The sequence below is a fragment of the Budorcas taxicolor genome, chromosome 19 (genome assembly GCF_023091745.1).
Source record: "Budorcas taxicolor isolate Tak-1 chromosome 19, Takin1.1, whole genome shotgun sequence".
Classification (NCBI taxonomy): domain Eukaryota; kingdom Metazoa; phylum Chordata; class Mammalia; order Artiodactyla; family Bovidae; genus Budorcas; species Budorcas taxicolor.
Window position 1 is genome coordinate 32,561,561 of NC_068928.1, and position 27,639 is coordinate 32,589,199.

Sequence of the window (27,639 nt, forward strand, 5' to 3'; positions counted from 1 at the left end):
TATTTGGAATTCCATCTCTGAATGGAAAATGTGCACAAAATCACAGAAATAAAATATATGTATATTGAAGCATCTAGTTAGTTTAGAAGTAATTGGAGATTTTTATTTTCCTCTTTTGCTCATTTGTATTTTCTCTTTTTTATCAAAGTATAGTTGACTTACAGAATTATATTAGATTCAGGTGTATGACAGTGATTCAATACTTTTACAGATTATAATCCCTTTAAAGTTACTACAACATAAAGGCTGTATTTCCCTATGCTTATGTATTTTATACATAAAAGTTTGTACCTCTTAATCCCCTACCCTTCTCTTGCTCCTCCCCCTGCCTTTGCCCACTTGTAACCACTAGTTTATTCTCTGAGTCTGTTTCTGTTTTATTAATTTCATTGTTTGTCTTATTTTTCAGATTCCACATATAAGTGATAACATAGTGAAATAAATCAGCCATAGAAAGGTAAATATTGTTATCCCTTGTCTGTATTTTCTGACATTTCCACAAGTGGTATTTATTGTTTTTACAGACACTGAGCCAAGGTTTTAAAAAATGATGCTGTGTATTAACAGCTAATGACAGAAACCCATTTGAATAAGAAAATGAGATTACCAATCAGCAGCATCATCCAAAATGTTATTAATCATGTATTTAAATATAAGCATTACATATTATACATATTTGTAAATAAACATTGCATATTACCTATATATGCAAATAAATTTTATATGTACATATATTATAATAGAAAAAGGACTGGAAACATGTACCATAAAATGCTAAGAACCTTCAGTGATTATTTCTGGGTGTTGTGAAAATAAGCAATTTTCAGGGGTTCTGTGTGTGTGTTTCCCCTATTTTCCACAATAGTTGTTCAGCAAATGTTTTTCATTTGTAATAAACAAAAAGTTTTTTAAAAATATACACAACCCCTGAGATAAGGTGGGACCTCCTACAATGGAAGTGATGTCCCATTTACTGGTTCATCCAGCATCAGCACCTTTTGGTCATCTTTTTTGGACCCTCTGCACTCACAGGTGAGGTGAACACGTCCTGCTGATTCATTGCAGCACGTTTGGCGTTTCTCCCCTCTTGGTTTCCACGGCCATCTCTCTAATTCAAGACTCTCCTTCCCCAGTCATGGCTTTCACAAGGACACGTCCTCACCCAGAGATGTCCACTGTTCCCCCAACCAACATGGAATTGAAACCCTCCCCCAACATTTCCAGGCCTCTCACCCATCCTATTTCTTCATACACACCCTCCATTAGGAATCACAGCCAAACTGTCTCCTTACTATTGTCCAAACGCACTCTGTTTTTCCAGCTTCCTTTTTGCTCCAAGAACCCGGAAAATCACCTTCCCAGAAACCTTTCTCCTTCTCTCAAAACCCACCTGCCAGGACAGGATCTCTGTCCCCAGGGCCTCAGAGTAAATACACTTCTCCTTTCCAGCCCATTCATGTTACACAGAATAACAGGAATAATAGAAACAAATGTTCTTACCTAGTCTGTTACATTGTATTTCTCTAGCCCAGAAGCCTAGTAAATCATAGAGGATGAAGGTTTGGATGCAAAGAAAGGGTTCTCCAAGACAGGACCCCAGTACGTGTCTATAAATACGATCCTTTAATAAGTGAACAGATCATCCCTTGCTTAAGTGCGGGCGCAGGGCCCTGGTCCCGCCTGGTGCCGGGAGCGCCACGTCTGGTCCGGGGAGAGCGCCTAGCAGAAGCCCACCAGGCGCAGGGTGCTGGGGAAGCTTCTGCGCATGCTCATGCACTTGTCCTGGTCGATGTACAGGGAATTGGCCTTGACTGCCAGGTCATGCTCCAGCGTGGCCTTAGTGTGGGCCAGCGACTGCAGCGTGTCCTCCGCGTCCCTCAGGCGCTGCTGCAGGGTCTGGATGGTGTCGTCCACCTCGTACACCTCGTTCACCAGCCTGAGTGGGGAAGAGGCGCCCGTTAGGTTAGCAGAGGTCAGGCCGGTCATTGCTCCACCTGGGGCGCGTGTGCTTACTGCATTCCCACCAGTCACCCCAACCTCAGAACTACTTCACTTCGCACGGGAAACAGTATCGGTGTGCAGTTGCATGAGACCAGGAGCATTCCTGTGGTCCATGCTGTTGCTGCTGCTGCTGCTAAGTCGCTTCAGTCGTGTCCGACTCTGTACGACCCCATAGACGGCAGCCCATCAGGCTCCCCCCGTCCCTGGGATTCTCCAGGCAAGAGTACTGGAGTGGGTTGCCATTTCCTTCTCCAATGCATGAAAGTGAAAAGTGAAAGTGAAGTCGCATAACCAGATCCAAAAGGCTGGGGGACACCATCAAGTTTTCATGTTCGCATTGGTCATACACACACACTACTATATTTTTTTTTAAAGGCCAACTTTTAAACATTTGAATTTCTTTTAAATAATAAAGATTTGGGGAAATCGAAACAGCTTAATTTTCATACATTGACATAAAAATGGTTTGCACAGTTAGGAAGAGGGGGACACCCAATTGTATTTAGTGGCTAGAATTCAGTCCAATCTGTTAACTATGGGGGAGGGGTTAGTTAATGGGGCACTTCTCCAACTGTGATGCCCCTCCCCCCACCAATGCCCCAGAGTTCCAGAGTAAACACCGAAATGTCAAAAACCCAAGAGAACATGGAAACGACAGTGCATGAAATCAGCTACACGAGCCACGAAACAAGTTGCAGTTCTGCTTGTGCTGCTGATGAAAAACATGAAACATTCTCCTTAAGACTGAAAGGAAAAAAGGCATGATTTTATATTAAAAACAAAAAACTAGCATCTCCCTTTCAAATTATTTTAATCCATATTGTTTTCATTTTCATTTCTTTAATTATCAGTGAACCTTTCTTCAATGTCTATTGGGCATTTGCAATTCTGCAAAAACAATTTGGCAAATGTTTTCCCTAATTCGTTTTTGACTTTTAATCAGCTTATGATATTTTTGTTAAAAGTTAAGATTTCAATTTTAAGTAAGCTGTCTTTCTTTGTCTTTGTGATTTCTTCTATTGTGTTTATATTTAGAAGCCTTTTCTCTCCCCAAAGAACAATTAAGCAAGGACTCCTTTACAGTCTGATCTGGCCAATAATATCCAAAGGATATGACCACATGGTCAATCAAGAGAAAGAATATGAAACAGGTTACAAAATGACAATAATAATGATAATTTATTGACTGCATGCACGCTCAGTCACTCAATTGTGTCTGACTCTGTGACTCCATGAACTGAGCCCACCAGGCTCCTCTGTCCATGGAATTTTTCAGGCAAGAATACTGGAGTGGGTTGCCATTTCCTCCTCCAGGGGATCTTCCCAACCCAGGGATCAAACCCAAGTCTCTTGTGTCTCCTGAATTGGCAGACGGATTCTTTACCACTGAGCCACCTGGGAAGCCAGTGAAAACACCAACTCCAAATTCATCAAATTTTGACCAGCGATTGAAAGCTAAAGTTTTCCTTATTTGGAGGTTCATTTTATCAGGAGACTGGAGTTTATGAAATTAACTAAAATGTACCATAATCTAAAGAGAAGAGTGACAGTGAACAAATAGGGATGGGGACATCTCTGGAGCTAGAAAATTATCTCATGATCACAGAAAAATATTTAGGCCACGTTTAAATCATTATACCAAGGCTCCACAGAACTTTGCAACTGAAAAATAAATGTGACAGGTCATCAAGCCAAGCTTCCTTGTTTTATAGTTGAAGAAACTAAACCCCAGGGACTGATGAACTGCCCTCCCTGCAGGCACACATTCATGTTTATACACCGCATGGTCATCCAGGAAGATGGAAGGAAATCAGGGGCCTTGACAACCATAATAAAGAACTGGGTCCCATTTCCTGCCTGACCCACTCAGCATCCAGAAGCCCAGAGCAGGGAAGTTGGCCTCTGCACTCTCTCTTACTCATGAATTTGAACAAAGTGAAGAGTTTGACATCGAAGGATAAAGGAATGATTTCTTCATTGTGTTAACTTGTGTTGAATAATATTATGTGAGAACAAGAAGAAATAACATCAATGTCTGATGATAACAGACACCACAGCTGGATGATGGGGTACTACACAGCCATACCTTTTATAAAAGAATTTGTTCTTGCCTTGGGATTCCCTGGTGGCTCAGTGGGTAAAAAATCAGATTGTAATGCAGGAGACCTGCGTTCTACCCCTGGGTCGGGAAGATTCCCTGGAGGAGGGCATGGCAACCCTTGTCTAGAAACCTGTGGACAGAGGAGACTGTCGGGCTACAGTCCATGGGGTCCCAAAGAGTGGGACAAACCTGAAGTGACTGAGCATGCGTGCATATGGGGAGAGAGACTCAGAATATAACGTTGGTTGAAAACATTAACCTATTTGGAAGCCTCCTGCAGCCAGCCCAAGGTTGGGGGGCACTGCAAAGCACCCCCAAAAGGCTCATGGAGGCAACGACAAGCTCATGTGCACACCCACACCATGACTTCATCTCAGAACCTGACCTGTTTTCTTATGTTGCAGTGGGGGAGGGGAGGAATTAAACTTTTGTGCCAAAGTTTCCTTTGGTCTAAAATCAGTAAACGCAGCATCTGAGAACGGAGCTAAAAGCATTTGTTGTTGTTAAGGTCAAGTTGGATTCTAAAAGTTAAGTTTCTTTTTTGAAGATCCCAGGGTTTACGATACCACTAGCAAAGAAACAGGTCTTCAGAGAGACTGTTGGATAGGGCTGGTGGCAGGATTTACGAGGGCCCGTTGTTTATAATCACACCGGCCTGCTTCTCGTCTCACATCCTTCACTGAACTGTTCTCACTGCTTCAAAAGGAACTCTGAACCCGAAGGTAGGGATGGAGCAGGATTATATGAGTCTTTACTCCTCCAAGCCAAATATGTTAGTCTAGTGGGAAATTTATCTGTGAGAGATCTTCTGAAGAAAGACACATTAAAATATCAATTTCTTAAAAGGAATACAATTTCTTAAAAAGATACTTAGAATGCAGGCAGCTAGCATCCTTGTTTTCCTATTGCTGTGTGAAGGCAGCACAAGGTATTACGCCTCCCTCAACTTGCGCCATTACAAATACATTTTTCCTCCTCTTTCAAGGCCACGTTCCCCTCTCAGTTTCCTTATTTTTTTGGCAGATGGCAGAGAGCCATTCCGCTGGAAACACTTCTTCTGGGGGAAATCACAGAACTGAAAAACAGTTTGCATTCAAATACAAATAAAACTACCATCGTTTGAAAAAAAAAACAACAAGATGAAGTACAGCAGAGCCTGGTCTGGCCTGCCACCAAGGATGCCAAGAATGTTTAGAATTGCTCTTGAAAGAACCCATTTAGAAAAACTTCAAATGCAAAGCAAAGTCTTGAAATGAAAACAGCATTTCTTCTCTGTCCCCACTCCCCTGAGTTCACGGTTCTTATGTTTTCTTCACCCAGACAGCCAAAGGCTGCTTTCAGAATGCTCGAAGAGAGAGAAAAATAATCCCCTCCCTCAATAATCATCCTCAATTCCACAGTTGTTCCTCTAGGACCATATTTTTGGCAACGATATTTTAACAAGAAATCTTTATGGAAACAAAAGCAGGTTTTGTCCTGAAGTTGGTAAAGGAGCAGAGGAAATAGACACACGGCACGGTCGCCAGGAAGTAAAGGAAAAAAAACAAAAAAAGCAAATTCTGTTCAGCCAGGAAGGGGGAGAAAAGAGGAAAATGCACTCAGCATCTTAGAAGTGGCTGTAAACACCGTACTGTCTGATAACTGCAAAGTCAAATTTGACCATGACCCAAAACCCTTCCAGAAAGCAACCCTGTGCTGGTCTGATGGCAGCCTGGACAATTTCTCTCTCCCTGCCTCTACTTTCGATGACTTTGCAGAAATTGTCGGAGCATGAAACTGCAGCTCAGCTTTTCCTAATAATATTTGCATAAAACCACTATTCATGATCTAATCTAACTGGCCAAATGGGTGTGACCCCACTCACTACCAGGTTCCTGTAATAAACAGACACTTCTGACTGGCTGCCTCCGGAGTAGAGACCCACTTATCCTCCGAGATGGGCTGTGTGTGAGTAGCGGTTCTGCAGAACCCACTTGGAGAAAGGGGGCCTGGGTGGGTGGCCTCCTCCAAGGGATTGCCGGACGACAGCTCCACTGAGAGAAACTCAGCTGCCGCGGGAGATGAAAGCCAGTGGCATGTGGTCTGGAGCCTGTCTCTCAGTATCCAACACAGACAACATGCGTGCTGCCCGTGGAGGGGGCTCTGCAGCGATGCTTCCTCTGTGAGCCTCAGGTTCATCTTCTTCTCCGAGAGCCAGATATAGCCAGTGCTCGGCTAAGCCATCCCACGGTGCATCCAGAAGCCAGAGGAGGTCAGGCCCAGGACTGGGGGTGCCAGGGGCCCCACCCAGTGAAAGAGAAGCAGAAGTAAATCGCCAGGTTGGCTGAACAGAGCTCAGGAGCAGACAGGCAAGGATTCTAAGTATCCTTCCAGCAGGTGCCAGCCAGGCCACATCACTCAGCTCACGTCTGCCTCAGTTTCCCTATGTATAAGGTGAAGATCACGCAGGAGGTAAAGTGCGCGGGACAGCGCCCAGCACAGAATAAGATCAATAAATGACAATGGCCCTGCTGATTGTCGGGCTTCCCTGGTGGCTCACACAGTAAAGTACCTGCCTGCAATGCAGGAGACCCGGGTTCAATCCCTGGGTCAAGAAGATCCCCTGGAGAAAGAAATGGCAACTCACTCAAGTATTCTTGTCTGGAGAATTCCATGGACAGAGGAGCCTTGTGGGCTACAGTCCAGGGGGTTGCAAAAAGTCGCACTTGACTGGGTGATTAACCCTTTCATGGTGATTGTCAGCATCACCACCTTCATCATCTTCATCATTTCCAGCCTCACAAAGACTCCCCCCACCACCACCATTGGACATATGTATACCTACGGCTGATTCACACTGATGTTTGACAGAAAACAACAAAATTCTATAAAGCAATTATCCTTCAATTAAAAAATAAATTTAAAAAGACCCGCCCCCTTTCCTTCCCTCCGGGGAACACAGAGCCTCAGCCCCTTGCTTGTTCCCTGGGTAAGAGCTCAGAGTCCTTTCGTCCCTAGATAGAAGGGAACTCTATCATGGAACAGGGCAGACGACAAGGCCAGTGGCCTATCCCCTCTGCACAAGTTCAAGTGCTGCCCCATCTCTCCTCCAGTTGCTATAAATTTGACTTGCTTCTACGCAAATTGTTTCAAGACCTAAGCAGAGCCATGATGAAGTCCAGAAAGAGGCAGACTGGCTGGTACTGAGAAATTAGAAATGAAGCCAGAATGTGGGTGAGGGTGGCCAAGTCCACATGAGGCCATCTAAAAGGAATCTTCCAGGTTAAAATGATAAGAATAAAATACACCTAGTGTCCGGGCACATGTGGGAGATGTTTGATGAAGGCCAGCTGCTTTCAATTTCTACTGAGAACAAGAACAAACTGAAATGAGCCGAGATGAGCTGTTGGGGTTTAGGGAATCCTAAGGATGCTCTGCGGAGAAGGCGATGTCTTGCCTGGAAAATCCTATGGATGGAAAAGCCTATGGGTGGAAAAGCCTGGTAGGCTGCAGTCCATGGGGTCACAAAGAGTTGGACACGACTGAGCGATTCACTTTCACTTTTCATTTTCATGCACTGGAGAAGGAAATGGCAACCCACTCCAGTATTCTTGCCTGGAGAATCCCAGGGACGGCAGAGCCTGGTGGGCTGCCATCTATGGGGTTGCACAGAGTTGGACACGACTGAGGCAACTTAGCAGCAGCAGCAGCAAGGATGCTCTGACAGAGAAGGCAGTGGTGACCCACTCCAGTACTCTTGCCTGGAAAATCCCATGGGTGGAGGAGCCTGGTAGGCTGCAGTCCATGGGATCGCTAAGAGTCGGACACGACTGAGCGACTTCACTTTCACCCTTCACTTTCGTGCATTGGAGAAGGACATGGCAACCCACTCCAGTGTTCTTGCCTCGAGAATCCCAGGGACAGAGGAGCCTGGTGGGCTGCCGTCTATGGGGTCGCACAGAGTCAGACACGACTGAAGCGACTTAGCAGCAGCAGCAGCAAGGATGCTCTAAAGGACCAGAGCAGGTATTAGCTGCCCAAAGAGGTGAAAGAGGGCAGCGGTGAGAGCTGACAGATGGAGCCTGGGGAGCTGGTGCCCAAAGTCCCTTTTCTGATGAGTTTGGGGGACTGAGAAGCTCACAGTGGCCAACCTCTGAGCTACTTCCAAGACAGGAATCTGGAAACCCCAGAGACTCCAGGGAGGTGTAAAGGAACCCAGTGCCTCCTCCATCTGCTGAAGGAGGCTAAATGTTTGTTAACACTTTTCTCGTATGTAGTGTTGATGTCATTTCCTTTTTTCTCTAAACTTGGTAAAATATACATAACACAGAACTTACCATCCCAGCTCTTAAGTTCGTGGCATTAGTACCATCACAATCTTGTGCATCCATCACCATCTTCTACACCTGGAGAACTTATCATCCCAAGCTGCAAATACTAACACCATTACTGACACTTTAAAGAAGGCTCCTGTCAAAGCTATGGTCTTTCAAGTAATCATGTATGGGTATGAGTTGGACCATAAAGAGGGCTAGACACTGAAGAATGGATGCTTTTGAATTGTGGTATTGTAGAGGACTCTTGAGAGTCCCTTGGACTGCAAAGAGATCAAATCAGTCAATCCTAAGGGAAATCAACCTTGAATACTCATTGGAAGGACTGATACTGAAGCTGAACCTCCAACATTTTGGCCACCTGATGTAAACAGCCGACTCACTGGAAAATATCCTGATGCTGGGAAACACTGAAGGCAAAAGGAGAAGAGAGTGGCAGAGGACGAGCTGGTTGGATAGCATCACCAATTCAATGGACATGAACTTGAAACCTCCAGAAGATGGTGAGGGACAGGGATGCTGGCCATGCTGCAGTTCATGGGGTCACAGAAAGTCGGACACGATTTAGTGACTGAACGACAATGACAACAAAAAAGGCTGCAGCACCAAGACCATCACTAGTTTCCCCCACATCCCCGAGCTGGCAGACACGCCTTTGAAAGGAGCTCAGAGCTGCAGGCAGGCTGGGGGCTTCCCCAGAGGAGCCCAAGCAGACCCAGGAGGCACCACCCCCTCATCACCATGACCCCAGCCTGGTCCTCCCCACCTCTTGCCACCCACTCACCGCAGCTGAGCCATGTCTCTGCACAGTTCTATGTTTGGTCTCCTGGTCCGCTCGTCCAGACGGGTCTGAGCCACCTTCAGGAAGGCAGACTTCTCCACGATGGCCTTCTTGATGGATTCGATACTCATCTCTGTCTGGAAAATCTCCTGCAGGGTCTGTACCAGGGGAAGCAAATGCCCGAGGCTTTGGTGCTGAGCCACCAACAACCTGCTTCCCACCCTGTGCATCTGGGACCCAGACTCGTCCTCTGCTGGGAACAGGGGTTCTCTGGGGGCCTCCTCCTTTCAGCGCCATCTGAGACCTGTGGTGGGAAGTAAGACACCTGCTCGCACCCTCCGGAGAGCATCCTCCAGACGTGGCGTGTGAACACTGACACCACAGAAATGGGCAAATGCTGCAAACTCGAGCTCGCTGTCCTCCTTTCCCCAGATCACCGGCTGTTAGACATTGACTAGTGCACATCTGTACATGACCCAGAGAAAAGCGGGGCCAGGAACTTTGAGGGCACCCACTTCCCTCCCAAGTTTGTGTGCCCTTAAGTCTTTATCTTCCTGCTGTCTCTTCTCACTAATCTTAAAGAGGTTTTCCTGCCAGTGGAGGATTTGCCTTGAAGCAAGTCAAGGTCAAGCTCTGGGGTGTCTCCATGGAAGGGAGAAGCACTGGCGGTCTGGTAAGCCTGAATTTATATTCATTTTGCCTTAGAAAAGGTTGCCCCAGTTACATAAACCTGAATCCCTCCCACCCTGGGAAGCCCTTGAACAGGTAACGAAGTGAAAATGAGGTCATTAGGGTTGGTCCTAATCTAGTCCGACTGGTGTCCTTATAAAAAGAAGAGCCTGAGACAGACACGCATGCAGGGGAGACCACGTGATGATCCTGGAGAGGGTGCCCATCTACAAGTCTAGGAAAGAGGACTTAGAAGAAACCAACCCTACTGATGACTTGACCTCAGACTTCAGCCTCCCAGACTGAGAAAATAAATGTCTGTTGTTTAAGCCGCCCTGTCTGAGTGCTCTGTTAAGGGAGTCTGAGCAAACTTAATACAGCGGTAAATAAAAATTTGTTGAACAAAGGGACTCCATCATGTCACTTTCTAAAACATCTTTGGATGGTCTCTCACTGGCCAGGGGACCCTGCCTTTAGATGACCTCTCATTCCCCTTTAGATGCCCAGGGAATCGTAACCCTTCCCATCAATGAGATCCACGGTCTGGCTCCACCTAGCTTTCCAAGCTTCTCTTTCAGGACACACACTGTCCATGCCAGCCAGACCAGGCTCTTTACAGACCTGACTCAACCCCTGATCTTCCCCCTCTCGAGGCTTTGTTCATGATGCCGCCCCACCCAAATGTTCGCTTCTTCCTCCAAACCCCAAAAACAATTTCTTTATTGGCTATTTGGCAACCACAACTTGTAATTTTCTATTGTTTTTAATTGTGTGTGAGCTTTTCAAGTGATACACACCTCTCTACAAATATAAGCTTCCTAGAACAAAAACCTTTCACCCATCTCTCTGCCCTTCACCAAAGTAGAAACTGTCTGGCCCAAATGTTTGTGGCCCAAAGAATTCACCATGAGAAGGGAAGGTGAATTCTTACAGCCTGGGAAGAATGGTGCCCTCAATCAAATAGTACCTCCTTAGAGAAACACACGCGACAGTGTAAGGTTCTTAAAAAGAGAAACAGAAAACTCTATGCAGCATAATCCACAGAAATAATAAGAGCTCCAAGCCCGATACTAAGTAATACAAGAGCTCCTTTTTTATCTTGAAACCCACGAATTCTGCCTAAATCCTTCATTTTATTGTCCTTATAAAACAAAAGCACTTTAAAAAGTTCAATATCAGAAACATCTTGAACCACCTAATAGTTTCCTGTGTTTGGTTTTATATTCCAGAAAAAAAAAGGGGGCTGCAATAATTTAACAGAAAACATCCCTACCATATGTTCTAATAATTAATTCACTTTCTAGTTACATACAGTAATTCATTAAACTTTAATAATATTTTTGTAACTGGTAAATAATAGGAGCCTTTCTCAATATAGTGCATTCTTTGTGTTCCCCAAACCAGCGGATTCCAATTTCATGCTGACACCTGGCTACCTGGCTAACATAAATGGTGTGCTTCCTACTGGTTCTCATTTTCTTTAGTCTGTATGGCCAGAAGTTGTGTGCCGTATGGTGGAGATCTGTGGTCCCAGGGCCCCTGCCCTATCTTCACCAGATCAGCCGTGGGGCCCAATCCCCAGTGCCGGGCTTACCTTTGCCAGGTGAGTCTGAATCTTATTTTTTGCATCCGCGGTTTCAGCAATGCGGTTGGTGAAAGCCAAGTTCGCCTTGTTGAACTGATTCCACATCTCATTGGCCGTCACCACCAGGACGTTTTGGATGTCGTCTCTCAGTTTCGCAGAGGCGGCTCGCTCACTCTGGGAGCGAAGAATGTTGTCGTCGGTAAATTTGGCCCAGGACTCGGGCACTGAGACCCTGAAGAGAAAGGAAACAGATCCAGACAACGGAAACAATGATGAATCAGCCTAGACGGTCTGCAGGCAACCGTCCATCCGGCGAAGGAAAAAAAATAAAAGCCAAAACCAAATCGCTTGATTCTGGTTTTATTGCATGAAGTGTAAACATCAGAGCAAAGCGCCTTTTAAACCTGTCTTAACTGCTCCTTGTTTCACTGCTTACTCTGGAAAGCCACAGTATATACTAAGTTCACTACCAATGTAGGGGGAGAAAGGATTGCTGAAGGGTGTGAGTATGTCCATTCATTAGAAAAGTGTCTCACCAGCCCCATAAGTGTTACGAAAAACTATTCAACCTAAGGACTAATCAAAGAAGTACTACTGAAAACAGCTTACTAATAACCCTTTGTCAGAACAGCAAAGAGCTAAGAGAGCGATTATTTTGCAGTGAGCATGTTTAGAAACAGATTCGCTCATATCCTGCAGGTATATGCTTAAGCCGCTCAGTTGTGTCAGACTCTTTGCAACGCCATGGACTGTAGCCCGCCAGGCTCCTCTGTCCTATTTCCCAGGCAAGAATACTTGAGTGGGTTTGCCATTTCTCCTCCAGAGGATCTGCCTGACTCAGGGGTTGATCCTGCATCTCCTGCACTGGCAGGCATTCTTTACTGTCTAAGCCACCAGGGAAGCCCTATCCTGCAGGTAGGAATGTTGAATTGCTACAGGCCTGGTGGAGAGCAATGTGAACTGAGTCTCTCAAATGTCATAACCCAGAAATTCCACTTCTAATTGACAATGTAACATTACCTCAGTTTCCAATGTGCAATATAATGATTTGATTTATGGATATATTGCAAAATGCCCACCACAGTAAGTCTAACTAACATCCAGCATCACACAGTTACAATTCTTTTACTTAGGATGAGAATTTTTAAGATCTCTTCCTGGTGGCTCAGACAGAAAAGAATCTGCCTGCAATGCAGGAGACCCAGGTTCAATCCATGGATCAGGAAGATCCCCTGAAGGAGGGCATGGCAACCCACTCCAGTATTCTTGCCTGGAGAATTCCATGGACAGAGGTGCCTGGCAGGCTACAGTCCATGGGGTCACAAGAGTCAGATAGAACTGAGTGATTGAGCACACACACAAAGAAAGGTAACACAGGGTTATCAAGAGGCAGAGAGACAGGTCCTCTCATAGAGAAAAGACCACCCATCCCAGATCACATCCAGGGGCCTGGCAAAGAAACCACGGACAGGGCAAGTCTAACAAAGAGTGGAAATAAATTATTCAACGTTCAGCTGTTTTTCAGCTTGTATTCCTATCACCCCACCCCCCATTCAGGGCATCTAATATACTGGTAACATTTTATTTTCTTTATGCTTAATTGTGTTGTCTAGCTTTTCTGCCTCAAGCAGGTGCTGTTTTCATAGTTAGGATTATAAACAACAAATAATTCTTTTACAAAAGATCACAGGATACAAGTGACCACAGCACACGTGAGCTTACTGAAGACCTGTCCATAGCAGGTGAGTCCTACCTTTCTGCGTCTTCCCATGACTTCCAACTTACCTGTACGCTGCATCCTTCAGAAGGCAGAGAGAATGAATTCAGGGGCGCGGAAGCCACAGGCAGCCTGCGCCTACTTACGTGGCATCCACCCTCTCCACTCCACGGAAGTAGCTGACGCCGTCCGACGTGTTTCGCAGATGGTGGCATTTATCGTCGATCCTGTAAGCCGACTGCTTGTCACTCAGGTCCTTCTCCAGCTCGTGCTGGGCAGCTCTGTTGGCTCTAAAAGGCAGAATGAGACAGAGCTTCAGGCTTAGGAAACAAGTTCACACAAGGAAGTGTGACTGCCCTTCTGGGTGGGGAACCACCCCTACCCGCTCCCTACCCCCATCCCCACACCCACTCCCTCCCATGACCTCCCATGAAAGTCTGCTCCTTCACACAGTGTCCAACTTCTCCATGAAAAGGAGCTTCCCCTGCAACCCAGACGTCCATCTATCCAATGGATAGAGTTGTGGTACATGTATGTGGTGGAATATGACTCCATGAAAAGGAATGAATTTGAGTCAGTTAAACTGAGGTGGATGAACCCAAAGTCTGTTATGCAGAGTGAAGTAAGTCAGAGAGAGAAAAACAAATATTGTATATTAAGGCATATATATGGAATCTAGAAAAAATGGTACCAATGAACCTATTTGCAGGGCAGGAATAGAGATACAGATGTACAGAACAGACCTGTGGACAAAGCAAGAGGAGGAGAGAGGATGGGACGAATTGAAAGAGCAGCATCAAAACGTTCATTACCATATGTCAAATAGCTAGCTAGAGGGAAGCTGCTGCACAGGACAGGGAGCTCTGTGACAACCTAGAGAGGTGGGAATGGCTGGGAGGTGGGAGGGAGGTTCAAGAGAGAGGGGATGTATGTATACCTATGGCTGATTCACATTACTGTATGGCAGAAACCAACACAACACTGTAAAGAAATTATCCTCCAATTAAAAAAAAAAGGAGCTTCCCCTGGAGATGTCCATACATATGAGTGATGAGAACGCTGTCCAGACTTTCCCTGCTATGGGCAGAAGATGTGTGGACACACAGAACTGGGTATCTGCAGCCCCTCAGGCTGGCCCCCATCTTCCTAACACACAAACCGCCCCAGACAGGACACTGGGTTGGAGCAATCTGTCCACATCTGTGCTTCCCTTGCCTTCTTCCTTTTCCTCTTCTACATCCTAACCCCTTTCCCTTCTATTCCCAGAGAGCAATCCCCTGTGAAGTTATTAGGAATTCAGAGTCAGCCTCCTTCCATCTGTAAATGACCTCAGTTTGTGGTCACCCCAGGTCTGAGAGGTTTGCCAGGAGATAGAAACCAAGAGTCAAAATGAACCTCCCTGGCAGGAGCCAGTGTGCAGAAAGAGACCAGGAATTGCAGTACCCGTGCTCGTGCCCCAGCGGCCATCCTCCTGGGAAGGAGGAGCCCTTGGGGAGCTCTGAGATGCTATAATCACAGCGTGCCTACTCAGCACGCAGGAAGCAAAATGGACAAAGCAAAGGGCTCCTCCCTAGAGGAGCATACACCCTACTTCAAGGCAACAGGCAGTCCCCATAAGGAATAGGCAAATCCTGCGGCTTGTTAGCAGAACAATTCAGAAAACAAAGCAGGCAAAGGGGGCCAGGAATGTGAGTGATGATTTTAAACAGGATAGTCAGGGTAGGACTCCTAGAGGAGGTGGTGCTTGACCCAAGACTTGCAGAGGGAGAACCAGACCAGACAAAGCCTTACTGGCCATTGGAGGGAGTCAGGTTTTTCTCTTAGATGGAATGAGAGACCACTGACTTGCATTCTTACAGGACCATTCTGATGTGGGGTTGACAACAGACTTTAGGGGACAGAGAGGTCCCACTAGCAGACACGTGCAGTTACCCAGGTGAGACACAGTGGCAGCTTAGACCAACAGGGCGGGGCTAAAGGAGGTGAGAAAAGGCTTAGATTCTGGAGATGCTTTAAAGATAAAACCAGGGGAATCTCCTAGGAGATCAGACATCGGTGAAACAATAAAATGAAACCTGATGTTGAGTTACTGGAATAGCAGGAAGCCATCAGTGGAGGTGGGCGAAATTGAGAGCGGGCGGGGGAGAAGAACACAGAAGGTCTTGCTTAATGTCTGAGTGTCTATTCAGCATCCAAGTGGAGATACAGAGTGGGTTGTTGGAACTGGGGAGAAAGTTCTGGGCTAGAGTAAAAATTGAGGAGGCAATCACATAAATCACATATAGACAGCACCTGAAAGAAGCAAAGAACTGCATGATCCTAGTCATTTCTGAATTCTGGTCTCAGCACAGAAAAGCCACCCAGGAAAACCTGCGTGGGACTGAACCAGTTGATTTCTAACCTGGCCTGTGGCTTTGGGTACTTCACCGGACCTGTCAGAGCTCTTAATTTTGTGGTCTGTAAAGTAGAAATGAGGGTAGCAGCATGCAGGTCGTCTGCATTTTGTGAGTTCTAAGTCAGTGCATCCGTGGACACAGGATGAGAGAAGAGGGAGCTGCCTTCCTGCTGCTTCCCGAGTCCAGTCTCTCGCCTCAGGCTACTGGGATGAATCTCTGGGACTCGAAGACCTTCCTCATCTGTCGTCTGGGACCAAGCTGCTCCACAGGCTTCCTCTCTCGGGCTGACGCTCTTGACCTCCTCTGACCTGACTTCAGAACCTCCTTAGGAAGGTCTTCTCTCCATCCACCACGCCAGCACCCAAGACAGGAGAGATCTATGCTGCCATGTTGGTTCCTAATGAGACTCCATTCTCAGCTGAGATCCTCACTGGTCTCATTGTTTCTTCCTTCATTATTCCTCCGAAGACAAGTAGAGCTGAAACCCCTCTCCCATTGCCTCTACTAGACCAAGTCCAGTAACCATGTTAGGGATTCCAGCCCCCATCTCCTAGATGGAGAAACCATCCCAGGAAATTAGGTGGTCATTTTGGCCACTGTGTATTAAAGAGCCGAGGATATGGAAGATGGGTGGCAGATTTTAGACTATGGAAAACAATGAAGATTAGGAACTGGGCCAGAAGAAAACAGAACAATCATTGGAAACACACTGAACTGATTCTGCAATTCCCAAGGAGCAGGAACCAGAAATTAATATCACAGCTGCTGCGTCTTGCATTTATAGCTTAAGTGAACTGTCCACTTACTTAACCAAGCCATGGGCAGTCAGCCATCCACAACCAGTCCTTAGCTATTTCTGAATTTAAAAAGCCCTTTCAATCACAGCTTGAGAGACACCTTAGCCATCTGAACCTGACTGACCTTCACAGCATCCATCCTGAAGGTCAGCAGACTGAGAAAAACCACCACTTTCAGAGCACCTGTTCCCTTGGCTACATCACACATTACTGCTGACAACATCAGTACAGGCAGAAGCATCGTTCCCTTTGTGTGACATACTCCACAATACTTCTTTCCCTGGCCATCACCAAATGCATGTTGATCTTTCTAGTCCTTTTAGCTGGTACTTTTTCTATGCTGACAGTTGTTATCATGGCTTTGAACCCTCCTTTGACTATTCTTTGCCCTCAACCTCCACTATAAATATTAAGTACCCTAGTATCTACTATAGAGTCAGACAGAGGAGCCTGGTGGGCTACAGTCCATGCGGTTGCAAAGAGTTGGACCCGACTGAGCGACTGAACTGAACTGAACTACCTACTATTGCCAAGAGAAGAATAATTTGTATTTGGTGAGAGAGGAGGATGGGTGAATGATTGCAATGCCACGGATGTAGTGAATGCAGAGATGTCATCACAGCACCAACAACTATCTACCAGGGTTGCCAGGAGACCACAGAAGGCTGAGTTTTTAGGAGGAGCAGAGTAAATATAAAAGTGAAAGTGAACGTAGTTCTCAGTCGGGTCTGACTGTGTGTGACCCCATGGACTATAGCCTGCCAGGCTCCTCCATCCATGGAATTCTCCAGGCAAGAATACTCGAGTGGGTAGCCAGTGCCTTCTCCAGGGGTAAATATAAAAGTGTCACAATTCATCACTTTTCCAGCTGTTGATCTGAACATGTACAAGTCAATCTCTTATCAAAAAATAAAGTCTTTTGAGTTAAAAGAAACCTTGGTCATACCTCAATTTAGGACAAAAATCCTTTCTAAACCATTGCAAAAAAATATTTCTTAAAATAAAAATGTGAAGTAAATATCCCAAGTATTCATCTTAACCTCTAAATAAAAACATACATGTGCATATGGATGTGTGTCCATGTATAACAAATCCTTACATAAGAAGTTAAGAGAAACCTGATTGGGAGGCATGGAAATATAGCTTCATGATAGATTTTTAGTTGTATAGAGAAGTTAAAGTTCTTACGCCAGTTGGGCAATGGCCTTGTCCAAATACAGCTTCATCCTTTCTTGACAACACAGAATAATATCAACTTCCTACTCAATTGAAAGAAAAGGAACATTAATGTTTTGATTATTGAACATAATGTTCAAAGTCAACAATGTAACAAAACAGCAATGAGGAAAACCCTGTTACTGGGAGAATTGTGACATAAAATAAGAAAATAATTTGATACCCCCTTATTTACCTATATGCCCCTATGACATTTCTGTCTCAATAGTAGACTGAAATTCATCCTTTACAGGGCTATAGGGAAATTATATTATGGAACAAGTTGGGACATGGGTAAAATTTTAGGAGTTTTATCTTTTATTGCTGATCTTTAATTAAATCAATGGATCAATTAATCAAATTCTGGTGATGCACAGGTTGAATTCAATGCATGGCTTCTTCTGTACTAAGTACTCTTCCAAGAAAAGCAAATCTGGGAGGGAAAAGGATAGCCTAAAAGGCAGTTCTCTCTGAAAGTGCATGTGACTTTCAAATAACCCAGTTTTATGTTCCAGACAGAGCCCAACCTCCACCCTGGGAGGCCAGCCCTCCCCTCATCCAGCCTCTTGCCCTCAGCCCAGCTCCTATACTGGTATAAAAAGCTGCACTATCCACACCATCTGCTTGGCCACACACGTGGTACTTTGATGCTGCTAGAATGTATACACTGTTGACATATGTTGTAGCAGAGATTGTTTCAATATTTACTTCCCTTTGAATTTCATATTCACATATCAGAACCCTAAATAGCACCAAGAAGATGTTTTTTTTTCAAGAAGACATTTAAGAAGTGCACATAAGCACTGTTGCCAGTTTTTCAAGTGAAAAATGATCATACCATCCTATTGAACAATGAACTCCTGAACACTCTCCTGTGACATAAAACAATACTGTGATAAACAACCTCAAAAATATTTAGACACCACTAATGAGGATGCCTTTTTTCAAGGTTTTGACAAGTGCAGCCAAGCTGCCCTTCAGAAAAGTTATCCCCAGTTATTAATCTAACAATGAATGAAGGTGAATTTCCTCACCTCGCACACCCAGGGGACACTATGATTGCTCTCAATCTTTGCCAACATGCAAGCCCCCACATAAAAGCACACTTGTCCAGATTTGCATTTTAATATTATGACTATGTATTTGTTCATGATTTGACTTTCTTCTTTTGTGAACCACCTGTTCATGTGCTTGTACACCTTTTCTGTTATGTTTTTCTTATTTATAAATATTCTTATATTTAGAATTCAATCTTTTCCCATTATATGTCATAAGTATAACATATGTGTCATAAAATATTTTTTTACCAGTTTGGTTCTTGCCTTTGTATTTTGCGTGTGGTGTTTTTGATACAGACATTTATGATTTCTATGGTGTTAAACTCTTAAAAGTTCCCCCTTTGGGTTTCTGCTTTCATTAATTTGATTTTAAAGTCCTCTTCTCTTCAATGTTAATTATTACTCAACCGTATAATCCTCTTATTCTTTCATTGCTTAATTGAACATAAAAATATTATGCCTAGAGCTTATTTCAGTGATAAGCCTCCTGCCTGATCCTCTGATACTCTGAATGATTGGAGTAAATGAAAACCTAAATTCCCACAACATGTGACCAAGTTCCCCCACTCTTACAGGCAGCAAGGATTTCTCACGTGTTCTCATCGTAGGTTGTGCGTGTCTTTGATTTTTAGTACTATTCAGGCTTCATCTTTCTCTCTGGCTTGGTGTGTGTGTGTATAGCTAGTTCACAGAGGTGTTGACAAAGGATGCATGGAATACTGCTTAGAAAACACCACTTAAAACCCCAAATCTCAGTGAGCTTTTATGCTATGTGTACACAATGCACACAGAGGGAATTCCTGGAACTTCAAGCGGAAAAAAAACTACATTTAATGAGACACTTGCTATGAGATCCTTCAGCAGTATTTTTCACATCTGAATTTAAATAATGTCATATGGTGAACGTCATGGTTGAAGGTAGAAGGCTTCGTGGGGATAGGGAATGCCTGAAACCAAAGACTTTTGGAACCTGTTCCCCAATGCTAACGCCTACTAATCCATACTCATACATGGGCCTCCAGGAAATGCTCCCAATGGAAGCAAATGCAGGTCGAATGCCTTATCCCCTCAACTGCCCATGAAAAGAACGTTTACAGAAGATGGTGGACACAGACAGAGGGCAGAAGTATGAGAAGAGCCCAAATGTAATAGCTACCAGATCAATAGCTACCGCCCAACACCCAGGGAAGCAGAGATCATGGCAGGAAACCCAAGAACAGCATACTAGGAGCCTGGCAAGTGGGCCCACTCCCTCTGGATCCTGAACTTGGGGAGGAACAATAAACCCCATGAATAAAAGGGTCACGGTGACTGCTCTGCATTTCTCAGAGTCTCAGTGATCAGAGTGAATATGTTGTGGCTTAAGATGGAAAGAGAACAAGAAGATGCATCCAGGCATTTGAAGAATCTCAAACAAATCCTACTTTGAGCAGGTGAAACCTTTGCGAGGCATCTCGTTATGGTTCTCCTCTTGGGAGCTATATAGTCTTGGGATGGGGCGAGGGGTTGGGGGATAGAATAGAGACTTCACAGCCTTTGGCTTCCCCTCACCTCAAGCAAAACCCCGCCTTGCTGCCTCACACTCCTGGGTCTTGGGTGGGATAGTGGTGAAAGACATTTTGGCATCAGTTAGCCCAGCTCCAAGGCTGGTTTGCAGATGCTGGGACCAAAGGCAAGTTATAAACTAAGGGAGATAACACTTACCTCTCTAGGCTGCAGGGTAGATAATTACATGCCTTGCAGGTGAAAAGTTCTCAATAAGGCGTGGACCTTACAACATGACATGGGTCATAGAGCATGATTTAGAACTTGATCCTCACGCACAATGTGGGCTCCGCCCTATTCTCAGCTGAGGGACATCGGCCAGGTCACAAGAACCCTGAATGCTGACCCCACGTGTGGCCGTATGCTGACTCAGCTACACCCTGAACTGTGGACATACAGTCATTTCTGGGACCTCACTGTTAAACCCAGACCCTGCTTCTAGCGGAATGTCACTCTGTGTATCCACGTTAACTGAGCCTTTTTAAGTTTGGGGAAAGTAGGTCATCTAACACACTCTTAACAGACAGAAGAGGTTACTAAAATCAAACTTTAAAAATCAAACTGTAAGTCCAATTGTATCTGGAATCTGGATGATGGCAAATGTCACCTATAGGAGAGGACACTCCATTTCTTTGTGGGGTTGGTTTTGTTTTGGGTTTTATTTTTGTTGTTGGGGGTTTTGTTTTGTGGAATCTTAGTTCCCCAATCAGGAATCAAACCCATGCCCCCTGCAGTGGAAGTATGGAGTCCTAACCACTGGACCACCACGGTTTCTATATACAGTGTTTTGTAATGATGATACTCTCAAATTCTCACGTATCCTTGAGTTTGGGGTGCAGAAGGTGTTTCCTTAGAGATCTGCATTCTCAGTATTTGCTCCTCCATCACTTGAAGTTGACCCATCACCTGGTTAGTTGTGAGGAGGCTGTAGTCCCCCAACCTATTTAGAGGCGGAAATCCTAGATAGGGAAGGCATGTCTTGCTACTGGCGGTGAGAACCCAGCCAGACATTCTTTCCATGCTGGCATCAAGGTTCTGTTCAAAACTGTCTCAGAGCAGAATCCTCCTGGGACACAGTCACAGAACCAGTAACAGGCCCCTCAATAGGAAGGGAAGGCAGAAGGCATCAGGGTCCAAGAACAGTTCATTTTCAGGCTTCATGAATGGGAATGAAAAAATGAGTTATCCACGGACATATGTTTGGCACTTGGGAATGCAGAATGAATGCTTAATAGAGTATACAAGCTGAAAAACAGAAACGGGGAAGAGTACCAGGTACATAAGAGCTGAAACGTTTCAGGAATGGCACAGACCTTGTGAGAGAGAGCCTAGGAGGTAAGGTCAGAGAATGGAGAACAAAACCATCTTTAGTTGGTGGAAGGTGGAAGAGAGCCTAATGGGAGGACCAGCACCATACATCAGATATAACTATAAGCTTCTGGATGGCAATTTCGCTGCATGTCAAAAGCTCTACAAATGCATGTACCCTTTGATAAATCAATTAGATTTTCAAAAATGTATTCTAAGGAAATAATCAGAAATACATACAGTTATTAATACCGTGCCTGTATGAGGGCAAGGGCCACTTGGAAATCTCTGCACCTTTCCTTCTATTTGGCTGTGAACCTAAAAATGCTCTAAAACATTGTCTTAAAAAGTAGCACTGCCTTTCCAAATCTACATTTAAGAATAAACACCATTGAGCGTGTATCCCACCAAATAAAGCACTGTTCAAATTCATAGATATAGTATAATTCTAATCTTGAAGATGTTTGTCTTCAGATTGGATGTCATCTATCTATGTGTGATTAAGAAAAAAACCAAAACACTCTAAAATGAATAGTTATTCCTAACTGAACTTTGAGTGATTATCTTTTCTTTTTTATCTTCTTTATCTATGTTTATATGTATTGCATTTTTCAAATTCCCTCAGGAAATATCTATTACTTTTATAACCTCCCCAAAATATATCTTTATAGAAAAATAACACACTCCTACTATATAGCACAGGGAACTATATTCAATATCTTGTAAAAAAAATAATAGAAAAGAATATGAAAATGAATATATACATGTGTATATTTTATACACACACACACACTCAAATATGAATCACTCTGCTGTATACCAGAAGCTAACAAAGTGAAAGTTGCTTAGTCGTATCCGACTCTTTGCAACCCCATGGACTATATAGTACATGGAATTCTCCAGGCCAGAAATACTGGAGTGGGTAGCCTTCCCCTCCTCCAGGGCATCTTCCCAACCCAGAGACTGAACCCAGGTCTCCCGCATTGCAGGCAGATTCTTTACCAGCTGAGCCACAAGGGAAGCATAAGAATACTGGAATGGGTAGCCTATCCCTTCTCCAGGGGATCTTCTCAACCCAGGAGGCTAACCAGGGTCCTGTGCATTGCAGGTGGATTCTTCACCAACTGAGTTATCAAGGAAGCCCATTGTAAATCAACTACATTTCAATAAAAAAAATTAAATGTATTTTTTTCTAAATGCTATAAATATCTGATACTACAACTCCCTACTTATGTGTCTTTATATAACATCATTTTTGTTTCTATACATTAAATGGTAAATGCACATTTGCAACTAAGTTTCTTGTTATTGAAGGATTTGCCCCATATTTACCGTCAGCAGCTCTTTTTCCACTTCATCATGAACTAGATCAATTCCCATTCTCTTCTCTCGATGAAACAGACATTCTCGGGCTACCTACAGACACAGAAATAATGGGAAACACTAATACAAACGGACTAAAATCAGTGACTAGCACCTCTAATAACCTTTACTGACAAGTCAATAAAGACTCCCAATACCAACTTTTCAAGCCATTTTGTTGGAAACCAAACAAGAAACTCACTGTGACAACTAAATGAATCCCTACTGCTAGTGAAAAGGTAAAGAGTTTGAAAAATTACTGATTTGGAAAGTTGACAAAATGAAGCAGATGGTGTCCTACTTAATCCCCACAGATCATATGAGAAAATTATTTGGCATTAATTCCTTCTAGAGAATAGTTCCTTCTAGTTATAGTTCACTATAACCCAAATCATAGTCTTCAAAATATTATTTCTAAATATTTTCTACTGAGAAGTGAGAGGAATAAACAAGTGATTATTTAAAGACACCAAAACATTTGTGTAGCCAAAAATCCAGGTGGTTATTAAGTACCATTTATTGCTTTCCTAATTATAAAAATAATACAAATCCTTAATCATTAAATTTAAAACAAGAGGGAAGTTGAAAATTTTATTCATACTCTTATCACCATTGTGTTTGTTTTTAACAAAACAGAAGTTATAATGCCCTCATAATTTTACATTTTAGGATTGATATTAAATAGTAGACCTGAAATAGTCTTTGAGACAAAGTATGTTAATGACTTCAATAGAAAATAGCTTAGGTAGCCAACAACTAAATTATGTATGAAAGAATATTATGTGTTAAAATACTGTTTTTCAAAGAGTATTTCATGATGTGGGATGACTGTATAGTGTTAAAATTTTTTAAAGCATAAAACATAATAGTATGTACACCATGCTAAGTCACTTCAGTCATGCCCAACTCTGTGCGACCCCATAGACAGCAGCCCACCAGGCTCCCCTGTCCCTGGGATTCTCCAGGCAAGAACACTGGAGTGGGTTGCCATTTCCTTCTCCAATGGATGAAAGAGAAAAGTGAAAGTGAAGTCACTCAGTCTGGATATAATATCATTGAACAAAATCTTGGAGTGAATCTCTAATTTTTTAATAGCACAATGTATACTTACTAGAAGATTAATTAATGGGTTGAAGGAAACTCTTATTTCAATGTGTATTACAAAATTGCTTTCCAGCAAGTTTCTACTCATCCGTAGTCTACTAACAATATACAGAGTATCTGTCTTCTGCATTTTTGCTGACCCTATACATTATCAGTTTTCATTTCTGCAAATTTGAATGAGCCTAAGAAGTTTACTTCATGCCTTAGCTTGCATTTGTTTCAGCTTGCATGTTTATCATTGAGTTTTAATATTTTTTCTTACATACAGTGGACCATCGGTACCTCCTCTTTTGAGATGTATCTGTCATGTGACTAATTCTCATTTTAATTAGGGTCTTCTGCTACTGTGCTGGTTGTAAATGTGTAAACACACAAGATTTCTGGACCAAAAAAACTGCAGAAAAGAAATTTAAATTATACCCATCTTATGGGAATCAGTCATCACCGAAAGGAATGGTAAGGGAAGAAATTTAATCTCCTCTGGAATTAAGTAAAAGTGGCTACCATTTTAAGGGTTCATTAAAGTGAGAGTGGCGAGGGATGTAAAACAGACCAGAAATCCTCAAAATGATCCAGAGCTCAGAGAAAGTACGGAAGGACTTCTGATCCCCAAAAAACAATTCAGGATAAGTTCATTTAAAACAATCTCATTAATGTCCTATAGACCTTTCTCAGCGTTTCTGCGGTTCTGTGTATTTGTGTGCACTTGTGTTCAGTGGGGAGGAGGCACAATGAGAAGTTACAGTGTGGGGGCAGGTCTCCAGCAAACGCTCCAACCCACTAGACTTCCAGCTCCTCAACACTCTAATCTCTTCTACTACAGATGCCATAAAATAAGACCTACTGGAAATGCTTATCACTTGGAAAATGAGTTACACAAACATGGAGTAAAATGGTGTTAGCCACACACATACAACTTCTCAAATAATTTGCCATTTGCACATCTTCAAAGACAGAATGTTTTCTGTCAATGGTAGTGGATAGAATGGGGTCAGGGTAAGTGGCAGGGGGTTGTGGGGGGGGGGGGAGGGGAGCAACATACACTCAGAGAGTTAGTGGCAACTGGATCTCCACTCAGAAGCCTAATCAGAGGCCAGTAGCCAGATGAAAGGCTGCCTCCAAGACCACAACTGGCTCAACCTTCATCCCATTTCTCTATTTAATCAAACTCATTCCATCTCCTAAGATCATCTCATTTGATCATTTCACTGTGCCCCAAAGTGGAACCACCACATGCACACAGAAGGCGTTTCATGACATAGAATAAAAGAACAGCTTATCTTTTTCCTTTCAAACAACATTTACGTTACACCAGGGACAGCAATGACCAAGCAGCCTATTTAAGAGATGGGAAAATGGCATTTTCACCATAAAATACTGTGTGTCCTAAGAATGTCGCTTTTTCATACTGTTCATGGGGTTCTCACGGCAAGAATACTGAAGTGGTTTGCCATTCCCTTCTCCAGTGGACCACGTTCTGTCAGAACTCTCCACCATGAATGGTGGGAGAGCTGGACTACATGTATGTATGGATGGATGTGAGATACAGTAATGTATGGATGGGAGAGTTGGACTATAAACAAAGCTGAGCACCAAAGAATTGACGCTTTGAAACTGTGGTGTTTGAGAAGACTCTTGAGAGTCCCTTGGATGGCAAGGAGATCAAACCAGTCCATCTTAAAGGAAATCAGTCCTGAGTATTCATTGGAAGGACTGATGCTGAAGCTGAAACTCCAATACTTTGGCCACCTGTTGCGAAGAACTGACTCATTGGAAAAGACCCTGATGCTGGAAAGATTGAAGCGGGGAGGAGAAGAGGATGACAGAGGATGAGATGGTTGGATGGCATCACCGACTCGGTGGACTTGTGTTTGAACAAGCTCCAGGAGTTGGTGATAGACAGGGAAGCCTACCATGCTGCAGTCCACGTGGTCACAAAGAGCTGGACACAACTGAGCGACTGAACTGAAGAATGTTGCTTTAATTAGCCTATGTGCAGAATTTTCTCCTTTTTTTTTTTTTTTTTGGCTGTGCCACTGGGCCTGCAGGAGATCTTTGTTCTCCAACCATGGATTTTACCAGTGACCTCAGCAGTGAAAACACAGAGTCCTAACTACTGGACCACCAGAGAATTCCCAAATTCTTTCTACTTAAATGGCTGTTCTGAAAAATGTGTGAAAAATAGCAGTGGTTTTATCATCAATGAAACCTGTTACAGATATATTGATAGGGGCTTGGCACCTACAGGTTAAGTGGAATATACTGCAATAGATAAATGATCTTGACAATTCAATGACTGGGTTATAATCCTGTTAATAAAGTCTTATATTTACCTGAAGAGGGGCTTCTGTCTCCATCAAAGCCCTCTCCAATCTTTTCTTAATGTCAGTTAGTTCATTTGTCTCTCCAATCATTGCATCCAACTCATGAATGATTTCAGATTTCCAAAACCCTATGTCGTTGACTCGTTCTCCCAAATTTTGGGTGGAGTCTGCCTGGGTTTTTCTTGTTTGCTGGTATTTGTCCTGAATCAAGCGAGATGTGTCCACCCTTAGCCTCTCTGAATTGTGTCGGGAAGTGTTGGACTCTTGAAAGTTGGTTAGGTTGGACCTGTACCAATCATCAGGCGTATACCTGGTGAAGAGGGTGGTTCTGTTGGAAACAAAAGGTAGCATGGTGCTCTCGGACACCCTCTGAGATCTGGTGCAGTACGGGTCCAAGGTTGGCCAGTTGGAGGCTGCTTTGTAGTATGTGCTTGGTCTCCAAGGCAGGCTCAGGCTATGGGTCAAATTGTAGTGGGGGAAGCGATCCCTGTAGCTTGAAGCCATGGTACTGACGGCTGGTAGGAAGTTGGCTGGTGTTGGTCTAGGGTGGGCATAAGTTGCCGTTAAGGTAGAACCTAGAAGCTCCATGATGCTCAAACACTATTTGTAAATCTCTCCTGTTTAAAAGAGGTCAGGGGGAAGGCAAAAATAGATAGTCACATAAACTAACCTAGGCAAAAACTTACACATAAAAGGTCACATCTGGCTTAATATACATAGCAGTGATAACGCATTAGATATTCCTTTTAATTTGATGTCCACCTTCACTAGTGATAACATACCCCAATTTTTTTTGATCTCTGTATCTCTAGACTGTATTCAAATCACATTTTTTATAGACTGGCCATTTGAGTTTTTGAAATATTTGTTTTAATTATGAGAAGTAACATTGTCTTGTAACAAGTTCAAATCAAGAGCCTGAACCATGCTTTTTAACAGGTTGGGTTCAAATCTTGGCTGAGCTCTTTACTAGCTGTGACACGTTGTACAAATGATTTAACCTCTCAGTGCCTCATCTCTAAACTGGAAATAATAATAGCAATCACTACTTTGGATTGCTATAAGCAATATTAGCAGCAAGGGGTTACTTAGTATTCCCCTGCCCCAGGCCCCATCGAGCTTTCTAAATAAACATGCAATCAGAGTAGCAATGGCAAGTATGCAAACACAGTTCAAGGAAGTACCCTGATACCCTTTTCCTGGCAACTTACCACCGCCAACATACACAGACATGTAACTCAGCCCCTGCAGGGCTATGAGGATTGAGGAGGACGAGGCTGAGTGTTTGGAATACTTAGCACAGTTCCGGGCACAAAGTAAATGCTCAATAAATGTTAACTTTAAAAATTACTAGTGTAGAGGA

General features: G+C 43.7%; 1 protein-coding gene across 1 annotated transcript; it reads right to left on the reverse strand.

The window, feature by feature from the left end:
• Nucleotides 1-1,719: 1,719 nt before the first annotated feature.
• On the reverse strand, nucleotides 1,720-26,864 carry TEKT3 (tektin 3). The gene is made up of 7 exons (XM_052658755.1): nucleotides 26,286-26,864; nucleotides 22,819-22,902; nucleotides 17,549-17,619; nucleotides 13,314-13,457; nucleotides 11,460-11,682; nucleotides 9,200-9,354; nucleotides 1,720-1,936 (listed from the first exon to the last, which is right to left on the reverse strand). Exons 1-7 carry the CDS (start codon nucleotides 26,862-26,864, stop codon nucleotides 1,720-1,722), a joined length of 1,473 nt encoding a protein of 490 aa, XP_052514715.1.
• Nucleotides 26,865-27,639: the final 775 nt, after the last annotated feature.

Excerpts from the sequence above, each read along its gene's own strand:
- TEKT3 (XM_052658755.1), bottom strand. The coding sequence starts at position 26,864 with ATGGAGCTTCTAGGTTCTACCTTAACGGCAACTTATGCCCACCCTAGA. Across the intron at positions 9,355-11,459 it reads TTCAGACTCACCTGGCAAAG|ACCCTGCAGGAGATTTTCCA; the intron begins GTAAGCCCGGCA and ends CCCCTGGTACAG. Across the intron at positions 1,937-9,199 it reads AGAGACATGGCTCAGCTGCG|GCTGGTGAACGAGGTGTACG; the intron begins GTGAGTGGGTGG and ends TTCCCCACTCAG.